The sequence below is a fragment of the Trachemys scripta genome, chromosome 1 (assembly GCF_013100865.1).
Source record: "Trachemys scripta elegans isolate TJP31775 chromosome 1, CAS_Tse_1.0, whole genome shotgun sequence".
In the NCBI taxonomy this organism is placed as follows: Eukaryota; Metazoa; Chordata; order Testudines; family Emydidae; genus Trachemys; species Trachemys scripta.
The window spans coordinates 322038003-322057223 of record NC_048298.1 but is presented as its reverse complement, the minus strand read 5'-3'; the positions used below and the strand labels follow the sequence as shown (position 1 = coordinate 322057223).

The following is a 19221-nucleotide window of genomic DNA, read 5'->3' as shown; positions in this document are numbered from 1 at the left end:
AGATCATCCTTGCCTAGGCACAGTGGCCTTCCCATTAGTCTGAATGCTGTCGCTAATAGTTTCTGTATCAATCATGGAACATTACATGGGCTCCTTTAGGAGAGATATGATTGGTTCAACTGCACAAGATGCAGAGCCCCTTTTCACTTGTGAGAGTTATGTTTTAGCCAGGGATGCCCACTCCATTATCAGCTCATTATATTTATGGGCCAAATCCTGCTTGCTGTACTTCCCTGGCATGCTCTTGGGAGCGTGTTCAAATAATGTTACTGAACTGAAGGCAGATGTGGGGTGACTGCCTTGCTTCTGATAGAATTCTCCCTTCTTTGGATACAGTACGACCACCCCATCAGGGTTGATGCATACCTGCGGTACATAGAAATATTTTTGATGAGCAAATTTATGCTACCTATGATTTTGGCCCCATGCACACAGCTGAAGAAGAAGATGACAACTTGCTCTTTGTAAGTATAAATGGGACCTCCACCAGGAAGCAAAAGCTCATACAGCTTGGAGCAGCACTCCCCCTGGCCAACAAACGCAGGCAAGAACACATCATAGCTAGAGCCCTACCAAATTCATGGTCCATGGTGGTCAATTTCATGGTCATAGGGTTTTAAAAATCGTAAATTTCATGATTTCAGCTATTTAATTCTGAAATTTCATGGTGTTGTAACTCTAGGGGTCCTGACCCAAAAAGGAGTTTTTTTGGGGGGATCACAAGGTTATTGCAGGGGAGGTTGTGGTTCCACTACTCTTACTTCTGCACTGTTGCTGATGGCAGTGCTGCCTTCAGAGCTGGGCAGCGTGAGAGCGGTGGCTGCTGGCTGGGAGCCCAGCTATGAAGGCAGTGGCACCGCCAGCAGCAGCGCAGAAGTAAGGGTAGCATGGTATGGTATTGCCACCCTTCCTTCTCTGCTGCAGCTGGTGGGGTGCTGCCTTCAGAGCTGGATGCCTGGCCAAGAGTTGCCACTCTCCTGCCACCCAGCTCTGAAAGCAGCATGGAAGTAAGGCTGGCAATACCACGACCGCCCTAAAATAACCTTATGGCCCCACCCCGCAACTCCCTATTGGGTCAGGACCCCCAATTTGAGAGAGGCTGATCTCCCCCGTGAAATCTGTGTAGTATAGGGTAAATGCACACAAGACCAGATTTCACAGGGGGACACCAGATTTCTCAGTCCGTGACACGTTTTTCATGGCCGTGAATTTGGTAGGGCCCTAATCCTAGCACTGTGCTGAGAGCTCCACTGCCAGCCTATCTGTTGCGGGAGTGACTAAGATCCTGGTCCACAAGGCACATAACAGGATGAGTGCAAGCTGCCTCAAAGACCACCATTCATGACCTTTAAGACAGCTGTGCTTTACAGGGACACTACAACTAGACGGGCACACAATAAGGCTCTTGTGTACAGACAAAGCGGAGTTCAGTATCAAGACTGCAGCTATGGAACAGAGGAGATCATAGGAATTGCCATATGCGATCAGATCTATGTATCCTGTCTCTGACAGTAGCCAGTGCTAGATCCTTCCTAGGAAGGTGCAAGAACCCTTCAGTAAGCAGATGTGGGGTAATCTGCCCCCATGTAAATCTCATCCTGCTTTTGAATAGTTAGAGATTGGCTTAAACTCCAAAGCATGAGGTTTAATAGCCTTTCCAAATGTTTGTTATTAATCATGACTCTGGGTATTCTTGTTATCCATATAAATATTCAATTCCCTTTTAAAATCTTTTTAAATGCTTTATCTCAATGACTTCCTGTGGCAATGCGTTCCACAGTTTAATCACACATTTTGTGTAAAATTATTTCTTGAGTTTCCCACCTTTTAATTTAATTAAATGTCCCCCTTGTTCTTCTGTTCCAAGACAAGGACAGAAGTTCCCGATCTCTCTTCTCCAGGCCATTCATTATTTTATTTACTTTTATCATGGTTCCCTCTTATTTGTCTCCTTTCTAAGGTAAATAATTGCAATCTGTTAGCTGTCTTCACAAGAGAGTTTTTCCAGACCTTTGATCATTCTCATCACTTATCTCTGAACCCCCTCCAGTTCTTCAATACCCTTTTTCCATGTGGATGATCAGTACTGTATACAGTATTCCAGATGAAGTCACACCATTGATTTATATAAAGTCATTATAATATTCTCCATATTATTCATCATTCTATTCTTTATGCAGCCTAACATCATCTTAGTTTTTCTGACCATGTTCAGGTCTAGATGCAAGAACGACCTCTTAGAAAAGGCCTCCTCTGAGGCTTGGTCTACACTACAGAGTTAAGTCGATATAAGGCATCTTACATCAATTTAACTCTGTAAGTGTCTACACCGGGGTCGGCAACCTTCGGCACGCGGCCCACCAGGCTAAGCCCCTGGCAGGCCAGACTGGTTTGTTTACCTGCTGTGTTCACCGGTTTGGCCAATCGTGGCTCCCACTGGGCATGGTTTGCCGTTCCAGGCCAATGGGGGTTGCGAGAAGCTGCGATCAGCACATCCCTTGGCCCGCGCCGCTTCCCACAGCCCACATTGGCCTGGAACAGCAAACCGTGGCCAGTGGGAGCCACAATTGACCGGACTTTTGGACGCAGCAGGTAAACAAACTGGCCCAGCCCGCCATGGGGCTTACCCTGGCGGGCCGCATGCTGAAGGTTGCCGATCCCTTGTCTACACTAAAATGTAGCTCCTACCAATGTAACTCGCCCACTACACCGACTTAATAATTCCACCTCTGCAAGAGGTGTAGCGATTAAGTTGATGTAGTTAGGTCAAGACAGTGTCAGTGTAGGCACTGCATTGCTTACATCGACTTTCAGAAACCGTCTCGCAGTGTTCAACACTGGCAGTTAAATCGGTGCAAGCGCTCCTGATGAGGAGGTGCACCACCCACACAAGGAGTGTAGTGTGGACATATAATTGAATCGGTTTTACTGCAGTGTCTGCACATCAACATAACTTAGGTCGACTTAATTTTGTAGTGTAGACTTGCCTTCAGTAACGGCATCCTCCATTTTATGAAATCTGAAGAGAGGAAGTACTATAGAAGACAAGAAAACAAAAAGAAAAGAAAATACTGTATATAGAATGGGCATAAGGAAAGGGTGAGAATTGCCATTATTTGTTCTTGGAAAATGAGTAGTGTTTTTAAATGTGTTACATTTCTAAGCATCACTTAGCGCCATGACCAGCCACATTTTTAAACATGACTGTCTTTGTCTGCACTAGGTTCTGAGTAGTGTTAACAGGGTGGCCAGTCAAGCTGGGTGAAGATTTTGGAGGAATAGAAATTCTGCTGAAAAATCCATTTTGGAGTCTGAAATTCTTAGTGAGTTTGGGTCAAATTCAACAAATAGCTTTGGGGGGGGGGGGGGAATCTAAAAAGTAGAAATGAAATATTTTGAATATTTTAAAACATTTCATTTTATTTTTTTTATTTCAAAATGTTTCAATTCTATGAAAATTAAACAAAAAATCATTGTGGTTCAAATCAAACCAGATCAATTATTCACTCAGCTCTAATTACCAACAGCAAAGGAGTCAGGTGGCAAAAGAAAATATGAGATTGGTTTAAAAATGCTAAGATTTTTTTTTTTTTAAATTGGGATTATTTTTATTTGGATTCTGGTTTTCAGCCTTTTGAATGCACTCAGGTCACATTCTCCAGCTTTTCTCCATAATCATGAGGGCCAAAAACTTATTTTTTAAAAACAAATGAAAGCTGATTTTTTTTTTTATTTTTTTACATAATCACTTATCTCTGGGAGGTGGTGCATTAAGTAACGCACCAACTATCCCAAGAACCAAGATAAAATTACAAGAGCTGGCAACATTAGTTAAATATATGGATTTGATGCTGGAACTACTTGGTGAAGTCCTATTGCTGTATTGTGCAGGAGTTCAGACTAGATGATGCAGTGGCCCTCTTCTGGCCTTGAAATGAATAACTCCATAAATATATTAGTTAGCATATTTTAAAATACCACTTACTTTTCCAGCATAGACAAACCTGTTGTTTGCAAACACATCATGCTGTCTCTAATTTCTAGGGCTTAGATTCCACAGTGACAGACACCATAGAAAAACCTATAAAGATCTGATAGGTGATAATTGTCTACAAACATTTGAAAGGGTGTAAAACTGATCACTTGGGAGAGGTGATGCAGGGTGCTACAAAGGGGTACAACTAATGTTGTCAGATGCTACTGGTGTGGTGCTCTGCTCTGTTCATTGTTGATAACAGTCAGCTGACACAGCAGACCCTGAGAGAACCCCCAATGACCACAGTCTCTGAGAAGGAACGAAGGCACCCGGCCAGGTTTATTGTCAAAGGAAGCACAGTAATAGTTTCCTGCAGACTCTACAGGACATACTACAAATATATGCCCCCTGACAATGGACCGGCTCAGTGAGTAGCGGGACTCTCCACTGCCTCCTAGGCCAGACAAAGACATCCACTCAGGGATGCACTCTTATACACAGGTACAAACAAGTTACACATTACTCCTGATGTATTGAGGTGCAACGCCCCCCCTACGTAGTAAGATACAACCCTTCTACGCAGTAAGGTGTCACCTCTCACTTTGTACATGTTGGTTTGAACAAAACAACTCTATCCATCATATTACCCTTTTGACCCTGTCCTTGTTATCTGTGTGGAATGTGCAAGTATCCGAGTGTTCAGGTACCATCAGGGCATATGTTTATATCTCTAATGTCCAGTATTTTTTAGGTATGTATATTTGTGCAACATCAGCCCTTTCCTTGCCAGCGTCTGTGAGCAGGGCCTGCCTCTGGCTCACAGCTTAACTTTGCTTTATATTAGCAAAGTCTTGACCAATACTTTAGTTCAGGCCTTAGGCCTCATACCGGGCCTCTGGACCAGGGCTTCATCTTACTACAGCTAAGAGTAATTTCATCGATTAAGAAAAAATAACTTGAGGCTGAACATCAAGAAAAAAAATCCTAACAGCATGATCTAGGTAGGATTGTGGAACAATTCTCAAGGGGATATTTAAAACTGAACTGGACAAAAGATTGAAAAATATGCTGTGAAGTATACTAGTCATATGAGGGTTAGATGACCTAGTAGGCCATTTTCATCTCTGGGCCATTAGAGGCTACTAATAATTAATCTTTAATCAGTAGGACTATTCATGAGAGAGGACATGTCCTACCTCAGTAGGATAGCAGAATTGGGCCTACCTGAGTATTCACTGCTAGGCCTGGTGTATGCTTAACAGTTTTTCCAGCATAGCTATGTCAGGAGGGAGGGGGGTGGAAAGGAATTGCACCTCTTAGAGAAATAGCTATGCCGGCAAAAGCCCTACTGTAGATGTAATTATTTAGACAAAAAATCCAGTCAGGAAAGGCTGGCAGAATCCAACACTGAATTTGCAAACAGGTAGGGTAGAGGGTACCTGCCAAATCCATGAGCTCTGCCATTAAATTTAAAGAGTCTTGCAAGACTTTAATATAATAATTATTAATGGAGATATCCCATCTCCTAGAACTGGAAGGGACCTTGAAAGGTCATTGAGTCCAGCCCCCTGCCTTCACTAGCAGGATCAAGTACTGATTTTGCCCCAGGTCCCCAAGTGGCCCCCCCCCTCAAGGATTGAACTCATAACCCTGGGTTTAGCAGGCCAATGCTCAAACCACTGAGCTATCCCTCCCCCCGAACAGAGTCCACACAATGAGTTCCCACCATTTGCATAATTTCGCACATTTTTGAAGTGCTATTTCTATAATTTACACTGGAACTTGCTTGTAATACTCTGAAATCATCACAGTGTTCTGAAGGGATCTACACTCGCTGTGCGATTCCCAGTGCTATTACTGAAAGCCCTAGTTTTGTTATATATGGAGGTTCATTTTATAGAAATGATGACAATCTTTTGAAGGAGCCAGGAGTCCAAGTAGACACGGGTCTTACTAAGGTAAAATTGCACATGAATTTTTTTCTTTGCACCCTGCATGCTCCCAAACATCCAACATGAGAACTGTAGTTAACAAGACTCCTGTTGGACAAAAGCAATGGGATGTTTTTAAAAAGCACAAACCATTTGAAAAATATGCTGCACCCATAACAATTTGAGCCCCCGACCCACATGACCAGGAAGCAACATACCACAGTTAGACTAGACTCGACTCCTGGTTATCACAAGGAAACTGTTTGATTGTATAATGTTCCAAAGTGATTTTCTTTGTTTCTGTTAAAAGTGCTTGCTTCAAATCCACAGTTAACATCATTAGGAATGTGGGGGAATGCTCATTACAGCATGTGGCATCATAAATTTAACAGAGACCATTACAAACCTCCCCCTCCAAAGAAACCCTAAGGCACTTCACAGCAGAAACTTAAAAAAAAGAAGTGGGGAAGAGAGAAATCAGCCATTTAAATGAATTCAAGGCTATAGGTCCAAAATACGTTTATTTACACCAGTGTACGTCCATTGATTTAAATTAAGTAGCTCCAGATTTACATCAGAAAGCAGAGTTTGTCCCTGAAATTTGCATAATCCCAGATGTAAATAGTACTGAAAATTAGCCTGTTTACTTTTTACTTGGTGTATTTAACGGAATCCCAGTAGGAAGGATAAGAGAGAAATATTAACCCCCCTAACAGTGCAGATGCTGACCAGCAGGAAACATAATAAAGGCTCCACTGTAGCCTGTCTGAAAGCACACAGAGAAAATTGTAATTGAAAGACCTAACCTAAAACCCATTGAACACAGCTCCTACCCACCCAAGCAGGGGATTCTGCATGTGGGGCACTTGCAAACAACCCCCTCCCGCCCCTGCCAAAGTACTATGATGAAATGAGAGCAGTGAGGGCCTAAACACATCTAGAGTCCTCTGTGAGGATAGTATTGGAGGGAGTGCTCGAAGAGCAGCAGGTTTCAGAGTTTAGAACTTATTCAAATGAGGAGGGATAGCTCAGTGGTTTGAGCATTGGCCTGCTAAACCCAGAATTGTGAGCTCAATCCTTGAGGGGGCCATCTAGGGAACTAGGGTAAAAATCTGTCTGGGGAGTGGTCCTGCTTTGAGCAAGGGGTTGGACTAGATGACCTCCTGAGGTCCCTTCCAACCCTGTGATTCTGTGAATAGGCTAGTGTACAACTCATTGAGCTATTGTTTCAGGTTCTCTGCAGACTCAGGTGGACACCACTGTGTTGGCTATTCTGGGCTCACATTTTCAACAAATCTTTGTAATCGTGAGGGATGAAAACATAAGGCCAGTTGTGCAGCTGGGGGTCAATCCCTCTGTTGTCTTCAGTGGAGGTATGCAATGTAATCTTCTGATATTGGGACCTTATTTCATTTTTAAATGAAGACTCAGATTCTGACATCATCATGTGACTCCAGGAGCTGCCAATTATACCTATGCCTTAATCCTGCCCTGCGCTCCTCGATTTTAAGAACAGATATCAGGACCTATTGATGGCCTCCTTTGCTTTTGTTACTATGGTATCCATCTGTGTTCTTACTAAATAAAAAGAGTGTTCTAAAAATTTTTGGATATCCAATAGAAATCTTTATAGAAAACAGGCAAAGCAGTGATGTGAGGACACATTGGGCCAAATTCTGCACTTGTGTACACTGGTGTAAATCTGGAGTACCTCCATCAGCATCATTGATGATCCAGTTCTGCCACCTTTACTCACCTTAAATAATATTTTACTACACAAGTAGTCCCAGTCAGGAAAGGCGGGCAGAATCAGACACTGACTAGGCAAGCAGGTAGCATAGAGGGCATCTGCCAAACCCACAAGCCCTGCAATTAAATTGAAAGAGTCTTTCAGGATTTTACTACAGTGTCCACACTGAATTCTTACCATTTGAATAATTTTGTGCGTTTTTGAAGTGACATCGCTATAAACACTGGGAATTTCATTCTATTACTAGCAAGTTCTGGTGTAAAGTTCTGCGGGGATCTAAAGTAGCTGTGTGACTCCTAGTGGGGTTATTGAAAGGTGAAGCTGGGATTTCATAAACAAATACCATCCTATAATGTATTTTTGAGTAATGTGTCAGAGATGCCTGAGCATTCAGATAAGTGACTCTTTTTATTGTACTTAATTTTCCTGATCGTATTTCTTAAAAAGTGGGATTGTGTCTGCATGTTGCAGTGATTACCTTTGCTTAATCAAGGAATTCATAAAAATGAAAAGCTATAGAATTGTATGAAAAGGTTTTAACAATAAATTTTAACTCCTATGGTGACTTGGCTTATCCTTTCACTGTAAAACAATTTCCCTGATTGTGGAAACCCAGCAGGCTGCCGTTAATTGGTATAATTACAGCTCTCCAGTTATGAATGCACACAAATCAGCATTTTTGTATTGGCTGACAAATATGGAGATGTATAAAATTGGGGATTCTGTACTAGACATTCTATAGAAATAATGATGGGAGAATGGGCCAGATTCTTCTCTCCCTTATAGTGGTTTGACTCCAGTGTTACTCTGTTGACTTCAATGGAGTTCCCGATGATTTACGCTTCTGAAAGCATGTGGAAACTCAAGCCAATGGTAGGGTTTCAGAAAGCTGTTACAAAAAATCATCTTAGTATGGACATATCGTTTGGTCTGAACAAACCAGGCCACGACCTCAAGCAGGTGTAAATCAGCTCCACTAACTTCAACAGAGCATCACCGGTTTACACCAGCTGAAGATCTGGCCCATCGTGTTTGGCTTAAGTAGAGTCCACTCTTTGTATGGAGTAGTCCCCACCCTCATGTTGCCTCATCCCTGCAAGACCCGCCCTCTCCTTGCTTCCCTTCCACCCCTCACTTCCCCACCCATTGCTAGCCTTTGTGAGATGGCTTGTTGCTGTGGGTGTGGATGCAGGTAAAAGACGGCTAGTGAATCGCACGTTGATCCTGGCGGATGTGGATCGGATGTGGATTTTTGAATCCACGCAGGGCTCTAAAGACAGGCTGTTATACTTATAAGAAACACATGGGATCTTTTTCAGGGGAAAAGGCAATACGCTGTGTTTATTGAAGATACAGCAATTAACATATGCACACACATTAATCACACACACACATGCTGTCACACCAGTCGATGTTATAGTTACCAGTCCAGAGTCCGGATCAATCTAATGGCCAGCTAGGTCGATCACGGGTAGGTAGGAGACAGGTTTTGTCGGTTGCGACATGATGCTCCGGAGAAGTCTTGGCAGGATGAACCTAAAGTTGTATGGCAAGGCACCTTGTTTATAAAGTGGATGTTTTTTTTATTGGATCCAATGAGTTTTGCACCGTCATGCTGTAATTAATTGTTGTTTGAGTGCTTGTTTTTTTAATTGTTCTTTTTATTTTTTTATTAATTTTTTTAGGGAGCATAACCATGCTGGTTTTGATTACAGCTATTTTGTCCCCATTGATAGGTGCCTGTTTTATTTTAGAGTTGTTAATTTGCCCTTTTTTGACATTTTAATAGGGGCGTGTTGTAATTTTCTGGTGCTCTTGTGTCCGTTCTTGGTTCCTTTCTAGAACATTTGGTTCGGTGATGGCCTTTACATTTATTTTTTTAACACACACATTTCTCATTCACATACAAAACAGAATTGATTTACACAGAACATTTAAACAGGAACATCAAATTGCAATGCAAGAGAAAAACAATTATTGCATTCTTTTATGTATTCTAAAATGCTAAACCTACAATGAAGTGGTGACCCTAAAGGGTCTGTTACTGCTTTGAAATCAGCCCAGACACAGATTCTGGCTGAGGCGTCTCTACCAATGGCCCATTCCTTTCTGCTATTTAAAAAGGGTGGTGTCCGGATATGGTCAAATCATTTACCAATACATTTAATACATGTTACATTATTATTTTTTTATTATAAAAATACAAACATAAAATCCTACTACTACATATCCCCCTTTTGACCCTTCAAGAACAATTCTTGAGTAGGTCATATTTTATACGACTGTTTTATAGAAATATATGCTTCTCGAGGCCAGCAGCCCACGGTGAAGAGATTCACTGTAGTACCTTTTTGGAATTAAAGGAGAAAATAACTGTGCATGTGCACAGTAATGCATACAGATAATTCATTATATATGTTCTTCCAGTAACTAAATAGCTCCATTAAAACCCAAGCTCCAGGGCTATTTTTGAATGTGAAAGATTGGAAAAAATCTGCCATTCTGTGTACAGGTGTATTTATTTATGCTGCTAGGATGGCAACTGCTTCAAAATAGATACCATTGTTCCATACTTCACAAACACCTGTATATAGAGTAACAAATAGGAGACCATCTTCCCAAACTTTCAGGTTCAACCAGGCCACCACTTGATTCTGATTCAATGGAAGTGATTTAACTATTGGAAGAAATGTAAATACAAAGGACTATTTTTATGCAAAAGTGTAGGAAACCAGCCTGTGAGTGACTGGATTGGCAGGATGCAGCTATAAATGTTGCTTGAAAAGATGGTAAAAATATTCATGAATATTTTCTTAAAATAGTATTAAAATTTGTAGACAAATCAAAGAATTCCAACTAGTTGTCTTGCTAGTTCAGCATCCTCCCTATTTTTTTTGTCAAGATGTAGGGTTGTTTAGTCTTTTCATCTCAAACTCTGGTAACATTTCAGTCAACTCTGCTTGCAACTGCTACGGTTGCTGCATTCAGAGTTTCTCTTCTCCTGTCTAATGGCCCTTTCATGGGTGAAAAAGGGGCTGGGGAAAGAGTGCAAAATCCTCCAAATCCACCTGTTCCTCTCCATTCCCATCAATAAAACTCTTGTGCCAATAGACCTGGCTATACCTCAACTCAGTTACTGTAACCTTCTCCTCTTTGGGCTTCCTGACAGTCCCCTTCGTCCCATTCAATCTACCCAAAAAGTTGTCACCCAAATCCTCTTCCTTGTTCACTTCTCTGAACATCCAGACCCTTGATTGGCTTCCCCTCACCCTCCACCTAGAACTCAAGCACCATGTCCTTGCCTTCAAGGCTCTGCATAACTAGGTTCCCATTCCCTCTCCACTCTGTCCTTCTCTGATTCCCCTATTCACCCATTTCATTCCAACCAAGATGCTCAACTTGGCATCCCCTTCATGTTCTTCTCCCACTCTTCCCTCCAAGTTGCCTCTTATGCAAGGAACCTCCTCGAGGAGTGCCTCCCAATGTATGCACTTCTTCCAATAAGGCTTGCAAACCCTGGTCCTCTCCTCAGTGAAGTATTCATAAGCCCAAAATTTTAAAAAAAGCCCATTGTTTAACCTAGCAAAACAAAAAATTAGCGAGTATATAATTGTTTGCTATTGGTAGATTGTGGAGGGTAAACACGAGGGAGGGAAGGACACTGTTGGCACAAGAACATATGAATATAAACTCACCAGGAGTAAATTTAGTCTGTAAATTAGGAGGTTTCTAATCAGGAGTAAGGTTCTGGAATAGCCTCCCAAAAGGAGTAGTGGGGGCAAGAAACTTACCTGGCTTTAAAGATGGAACTAGATAAATTTCTGAATGGGATTATATGATGGGGTTGCCTGTAACAGCAGGGGATTGGACTCAATGACCCAGGAGGTCCCATCCAGTCCAGTGTTCTATCATTGTGGTATCTTCCTTCCTCTGTTGCTACATGTGTTTGACATCTATCTGGACACTGATTTTTCAGGCAGTAACCAAGGACCAGGTCCTCAGCGGGTGAGAGTTATAGCTCCATTGACTTCATTGGAGTTATGCCCATGTACACCAGCCAAAGTTCTGGCCTCGTGTTTTTACACTTGTCTGAAATATGCCTGTCACACTGCTAAAATTACAGAAATAATATAGAATGGTCACCCATGTCCTCTCTAATCCATTCCGTCCTGTTGTTTGTCACACCTACTTTGGTGTCTCATTGGATTGTAAGCAGTTTGGGGCAGACATTGTGACTACTCAAGTATTTGTACAGCACCTAGTACCCTGTGCCCGACTGGGGCGTTGGAGCATAGTAGTAGTAAACTAACATGCAATTCTTTTTTCAAAATAGATGTAAGAGAACTCATATCGACTCAGTCTGTGTCTACACTATGGAGTCTGTACCGGCACAGCCTCCTAGCGTCAATGCAGCCTACGCCAACAGAAGGAGTTTTTCAATAGGAACACCACCTCCCCCAATCATATTAGCTATGTCGACAGAAGCACTCTTCCACTAACATAGCTGCTTCTACACTGTGGGTTTTGTTGGCATAATTATGTCAGTTAGAGGGGTAGGTTTTTTTCACACCCCTGACCAATGCAGTTATGCCTATATAACTTTTCAGTGTAGCCCAAGCCCAAATGACAACATAAAGATTTACAGCACACCCAGAATAAATATACTGTATCCATTTTGCCATAAACCCCCTTACAGATGGCCTCAAAGCTACTGGAGAATTGCACCGACTCCTCATTTTCTGTAAGCGCAAGAATACAATGGATCTGCTATTAACAGAGTCATAGCAGATCCATGTTATTCTTGAGTTCATTGAAAAGAAGGAGTTGAGGTGCAATGTTCCAATAGCTTTGGGACAAAGATTTCAAGCATTTTATCAACCCACCCACAGAACTAATGTTTTCTAATGTCTTTGTTACTAAAGCAAAGCCAAAAGCATTACCTTCGTAAAAATAATACCTAGAAATGCTTATGCTGTACTTTTAATCTTCAAGTATGAATTAATTAAGACTCCCAACATCCCTGTGAAGTAGCTAGGTATTACTGTCCCGCTTTACAGATGGGGAAACTGATGGGGTTTCAATCCTGTACCACTGCAGTTAATGGAAGCTTTGCTATTGACTTCAGTGGGCACAGGATCAGGAAGATAAAGAGCCTGAGTCTGCCAGCTGCTGGAGCACTTTTATCTCCCATTGTGAGGTTCTGAGCACCCTCAACTCCCATTTGAACCAATGGGAGATAAAGGTGCTCAAGCAGCTTGCAGACTCAGGTTCTTAAATCCCACATCAGACCCAGGGTTATAACTTGAGTTCCTTGCTCCCCGATTGCCTCCTTATTAGAGCACATCTCCTTGCTTATGCTCACTGATATCCCCGTTCTCACTGTGCCTCTCATCTACTAGGGTGAGTTGGTGTACGTCAACTATGGCCGTACCGAAGACTTTTTCAAACTGGAGAGAGAGATGGGAATTAACTGTACTGGAAAGATTGTCATTGCCAGATATGGGAAAATCTTCAGAGGAAATAAGGTAATGTATCTACTCTATCATTGATCTCTAGTCTCAGGTTATGCTTAAGATATGCCTTCTCCGTAACTGATGGCCATATTTAGAATCTTTTGGCGATCTTTGCATAATTGAGGTGTTTATCAAACTATGCTCAAAAGATGCTTCCTGAGTAGGAGATATATACAAGCACATCTATGGGTAGGTCTACACTTACCTCCGGGTCCGACGGTAAGCAATCGATCTTCTGGGATCGATTTATCATGTCTTGTCTAGACGCGATAAATCGATCCCGGATCGATCCCGGAAGTGCTCGCCATCGACGCCGGTACTCCAGCTCAGCGAGAGAAGTACGCAGCATCGACGGGGGAGCCTGCCTGCCGCGTCTGGACCCGTGGTAAGTTCGAACTAAGGTACTTTGAATTCAGCTACATTATTAACGTAGCTGAATTTGCGTACCTTAGTTCGAAATGGGGCGTTAGTGTGGACCAGGCCTATGACAGTATAAATAATTAAATACATTTGTTTAAAATTACTCATTTTTACAGATTCCGCTGTTCTTTAAAATGTATCTAACATGTTTTGGTTTAAAGATGTCCCCAAATTGGGCAGCGATTAGCCCAACAGAGGGTTTTTTAGTTTAAAAAAACCCACCTATAGATTTCCTCAAATACTTTAGGCCCTGATCCAGCACATGTTTAAGAGCTTTCTTGAAAGGGATGCTTTCCTCAATCAGGCCCATAGTCAATAGAAAGCCTGTATATGTCTGATCATATTTCTCTTAAAAATCCAATTGACTTCAATTTGAATAGGATTAGACCTTACATGTAATTTTACACAGTTTTCAGTTAACCCAGCAATCCAAATACTGAATCTTTTAATAGGGATACCTAGATTTGTGATATTCTCTTGAGGAATATTTTCTGCCCATTGAAGGGACAACTGACTTGTGTAATTTTCATAAGTGAAAGATAATCTAAATAATAGTCTATATTGCTGAATTGTTTCTAGAACACCAAGTGGTCAAGAATCCAGCTGAATGGGAAAGGCTCATGAAAAGTGAGAGGATTCCCATGTTTTGTAGCATTCCTCTGTGGCATGCAGGACCCCTAAGGTTTGAGAATGACATGGACTTATTGTCACTAAAACGAGGAACACAAATTCATTCTTGTACTTGTTGGAAACGCTGCATTCCTACTGACAAATTAGACAATATATATCTGGTCCAATGAATTCCATTGGTTGATTATATTAAGTTTGCTTATACAGTCCCATAGGATATAGGGATGAAGGCAAATATTGTATGTCCTGGGCATGGCTATGATAAGTTTTGACTAAAATATATGGACCTTACAACCTCAGTTGAAGATTATTTGCCACTCTGTTACTATGTTGATCTGTGTTACCTGCAGCAAAATAGATTAAGAAGCCAAAATGAGATCTGTAGCATCTCAAAGCACTATCTGTGGGCCAGAGTTAAACACTGATTTTGTTTGCCAGAAACACAGATATGAAAACCCTTCCCTTTGTCAAAACAGCACAGAGCTGATCTAATGCCCCTGTAAGCCTAAAGATAAACAGTTACTCTTTGGCTTTATGTACATGTTCAAACAAATGGCAGATTCAAATCCTGGAGTAATACATTTTTCTGTCTCGTATGGTTTACGATTCTGAAACCCGCCCCAGAGATATTCAGTGTAAAGTGTTCGCTTAGCAACTAAGATTTCAGGTTGTATTAACACTTGGCACATTTTTATATTGTGCACTGAATATTTCAGTAATCAGCTGCTTGTTTTTGTCTGGGTGACAGGAAACAAACTAGAATTACGCTTGGTACAGTAGTACGCTGGGAGTGGTGTTTCCATGTTATTGCACATATCTCCTGCCGAGGATTCTAAGTAGCACCAAGTCCCTTATGCACATGCTGTATCAGGTTTCTCAGCAGGATACCAAACCTACTGTCTGCCAGGAAATTGCATGACATGAGAATAATTATGGGCCAGTTACTTATTTACACTAAAATCCCTTTAAGCCACTCGGGTAGTGTCAAGGGGCCTTAAAGTGAGTGTTAATATAATTTATAGCCCTTTACAATGCCAGAATGGTAATAAATGAGATTCCTGTCCTAGGACTTGTCATCATTTTCATCCCTCCTTTGAGGAATCTAAAAGGGGATGCTGCTTTAATCAGTTCCCTCAATGCAAAGAATCAAAGAGTCTATTCTGTGAAATGCCCCATACCCTCCTCTCGCTTTGGGACCATGGCCTGGAGAATTCATGCATTGGTGTCAAGTTGTCAAGGACTGACTAAGGAAACGGGATATGCTTTTTAGGTGAAGAATGCTGAGCTGGTTGGTGCCAAGGGAGTTATTCTGTATTCAGACCCTGCCGACTACTGCGCCCCAGGAGTAGATTCCTTTCCAAATGGCTGGAACCTTCCTGGAGGTGGAGCCCAGCGCGGGAATGTGTTAAATCTGAATGGGGCAGGGGATCCTCTCACGCCAGGTTATCCAGCAAAAGGTGAGTGGCGTCGAGAAGAAGCCATTGCCATGGCCCAAGCTCTGACGAGAGCCAGGTAGTCCCAAAGGGGTCTGGTCTCAGGAAGAGTGGGAGAGGGTGACAGGACATTCCTCATTCCTTTGGAGCAGATGAATATAAACCCATCTGTAATTGCCATTGCATGGAGGGGGCAGCTTTGAGCTCCTCCTTCACAGAGTGCTGCTGCATGGGACCCACAAGAGGGAGCAGGATGCCGTCAGAGGATTCAGAGTGGACAGCATTGGAGAGAACAGTCTGCATGGGGGAATAACACTGAGGTTATGACTAACGTTTAACAGCCCAAATACTGGACTGGGAGGGGACACCCTCTGTGCTGGTACAACTCCTAGCTCACTGGGGCCAGCCGTCACAGGGCAACATACACATGTTTTGTTAGGGTAATATATATACCTGTAGAGGAGAGGGATTCACCCCTGCGGCACCTCCTGCTGGTCATTTCGGGAATTAGCTCTTCTCCAGCCTCCGGAGCGCCCTCTGCAGGCCGGTGTCCTGCTGCTGCTTGGCCCCCATGTCCTTCCCTGGACACCGGTGCCCTGTTCTCTGGGGTGCTGCCCCCTAGCAGTAACCCCTCTTTCTCTCAGGGTCTCCCTACCCAGGGGAACCCCCAGCCCTCTATCCCCACCTTGCCTCAGTCGTGGGCTACTGCCAGTCACCAACTAGCCCCCGTGCCCTGGGGCAGACTGCAGCATCAGTCACTCATCATAGGCCAGATTGGGTTTGGACCTGCTGCCTTTGCCTACCCCTGGGCTGCCCTCTGCAACCCCTAGTATCCATGGGCCCTCTGCTAGGCCGCAGCCTGGGGCTTTCCAGCTGCTCCCCAGCTCCTCTGCCTTTCCCCAGCCCTGCTCCACTCAGGTCCCTGCAGCCAGGTCCCTCCCTCTCAGAAGCTAGAGGGAATCTGTTAGCTCCTGGCTCCCAGCCTCTTATATAGGGCCAGCTGAGGCCTGATTGGGGCATGGCCTAGCTGCTGCTGCTGCTTCCCCAATCAGCCATCCCCAGGCACAGCCATCTTCAGGGCTGCTTTTAAGCCCTTCCAGAGAGGAGCGGGTGTCCACCCCGCTACAATACCCTATGCAGGGACAGGTGGCAGGCAAGCTCCCTCCCACCCGTGCTTCAGGCCATCTAGTGGAGCTCGGGTCCACTGCTCTATCTCGGCGTTTACCTTTCTGCCACGCATCCATCTCCGCCGGAGAACTGGCACGGTTTACAGGGCAGGGTGACGGAGCAGCTCCGGAAATGGACAGGACTACTCTGGTGCCTCTCCCTTCGAGGGAAGGCACTGCTATTCAATCAACTAGTCCTGTCCATGCTCTGGTACTGGCTCAACACCCTGGTCCTGGCCCCGGGCTTCCTGGCCGACCTCCGGAGGGCAATTCTGGAGGTCTTTTGGCCAGAACTGCACTGGGTCTCTGCAGGGGCCCTCCACCTGCCCCTAGAGGAGGGAGGGCAGGGCCTGAAGTGCCTATGCACTCAGGTCCATGTCTTCTGCCTCCAGGCCCTGCAGAGGCTCCTTTATGGTGCAGGTAGTCCGGCGTGGAGAGTACTGGCGCACGCCTTCCTGCGCTGCTTCCGAGGGCTCCGATACGACCGGCAGCTCCTTTATCTCGATCTGAGAGGTCTTCCGCGTGACCTCTCCGGGCTGCCGGTCTTCTACCAGGACCTCCTCCGGACCTGGAAATGGTTCTCAGCGACCAGGTCCGTGGCGGCCACCGGGGGGGCAGATCTCCTCATGGAGCCCCTGCTACACAACCCCCAGCTCCGTGTGCAGGTGGCAGAGTCCCCCTCGGTGCGCCAGAGGTTGGTCCTGGCAGAAGTCACCAGAGTTGAAGACTCCCTGGATTACGACCGGGGAGACTGGCTGGATCCCCGGACGCTCGCTCAGTGCATGGGGCTCTCCAGGCTTTGTACTCCCCGGCGCGTATTTCAGGAGGTGAGGGCCGCTTTGCTGCCCGCTGCTCGGGCCTACCTCGACTGGGTCCTGCACGAGGGCATGCCCCGCCCACCCTCCACCCCAGGCCCTCCAGATCTTTTCATCGGGACCTTGCCCCATGGACCCAACCGGCCCCCCCGCCCCTTCTCCGTGAGCCGGCTGCATAATCTGCAGCCGGTCCGCTTCCAGACCGCACCAAGGAAACACCTATACATGCTCATGCTCCATACCCTTCACTTCCTCACCCTCACATCCCGCCCCAACACAAAGTGGCAGGACCTCTTGCCACCTGTGGAGGGTGAGAAGCCCTGGTGGGCCAGCTTATATTCCACCCTGGTCCCGAGGCCCACTGGGGATATCAGCTGGCAGCTCCATCGCGGGGCCGTTAGCATGGGCGTGTATTTGGCGTGGTTTACCCCTGTCCCAGATACTGCCCCTTCTGCGGCATGAGGGAGACCCTGGCGCATGTTTACTTGGAGTGCGCCAGGTTGCAGCCCCTATACCGGGCTCCTCACGAATATTCTGTTACATTTTTGGCTGCACTTTTCCCCTCACCTTCTTATTTATGCACTCCCTATCCGTGGCCCACAAAGTCGCGGGACCTCCTGGTCAACCTCCTCCTGGCCCTGACTAAAACGGCCATCTATAAACCAGGGAGAGGAGGTTGGCCGATGGAGTCTCCTGTGACTGTGGGGCCTGTTTCCGATCCTCTGTCCGGTCACGTATCCAGGCAGAGTTCCTCTGGGCGGCGTCCACTGGCTCCCTTGACGCCTTCGAGGAGCAGTGGGCGCTGTCCGGGGTTCTCTGCTCGGTGTCCCCGTCTGGTTCCCTTCTTTTGACCCTTTGTCCTCACTCCTGTCCCTGTTATTTTATTAGTTGTCCCCTGAAATCAGTTGGGTTTCAGGTCCTGTAGATCCTCCCCTTAGGCTGTGGGGGGATCCTTCCCGGAACCCAATATGTACAATACCCTATGTGCACGTGTGTGTGTGTGTGTGTGTGTTTAAACAGATATATGTATTAAACCTTCTGTCTCTTCCCCTTCATTTCTGCATGCTACGGGTGGTCGAAGCCCACTTGCATAATCCCCATGGAGCGGAGGTATCGTTAGCTCCGCAGCTCTACAAGACTGGGTCTGTTTCCCTTTCAGCCACTTGGCCCTTTGATGGGGCCGCACTTCCCTGTAGAGCTGTTTGTGGCCATCTCTCCTCCATCCCTACTGTTGTGCCTCTGAGTGCAGCAGGAAAAGATAGTGGGGAGAAAGTAGGAGATCAGCTGCCATCCCTGCACTAGATCCAATGATATTCTCTGCAAGAAAGCTCCGTATGCCCTTTACCCCCCAGCCAGGGTTCCTCCCACTCCCATGTTAAGGAAATCCTTCTCTCAGCCATCCTACAAAGGAACTGTATTCAGAAATGGCTTCCAAATGTGGGAATTTTGCACACACAACAGACTGGGGAATGGGATGCAGGGTTGTGGACACCCAAGGAGAATGAGTTGAGGTCTCTCTGAAACTGTATTTATGTCATGTAGAGAACAGCGTTCTTGTAGAAATCTTGGCCTCATTTTTAGCATAGC

At 44.9% G+C, this 19221-nt stretch overlaps 1 protein-coding gene across 5 annotated transcripts in view; it reads left to right on the top strand.

The window, feature by feature from the left end:
- FOLH1B (folate hydrolase 1B) overlaps nt 1-19221 on the top strand; it is a 54174-nt gene that overhangs the window by 11943 nt on the left and 23010 nt on the right. For 4 of the 5 annotated variants that reach the window (XM_034758984.1, XM_034758983.1, XM_034758985.1 and 1 more), the window contains 2 exons: nt 13057-13182; nt 15491-15677. In XM_034758984.1, the coding sequence (XP_034614875.1) occupies nt 13057-13182; nt 15491-15677 (313 nt within the window). Of the gene's footprint in view, nt 1-3146; nt 3324-13056; nt 13183-15490; nt 15678-19221 lie in introns of those variants that run through there. The other variant, XM_034758987.1, reaches the window with a different exon arrangement.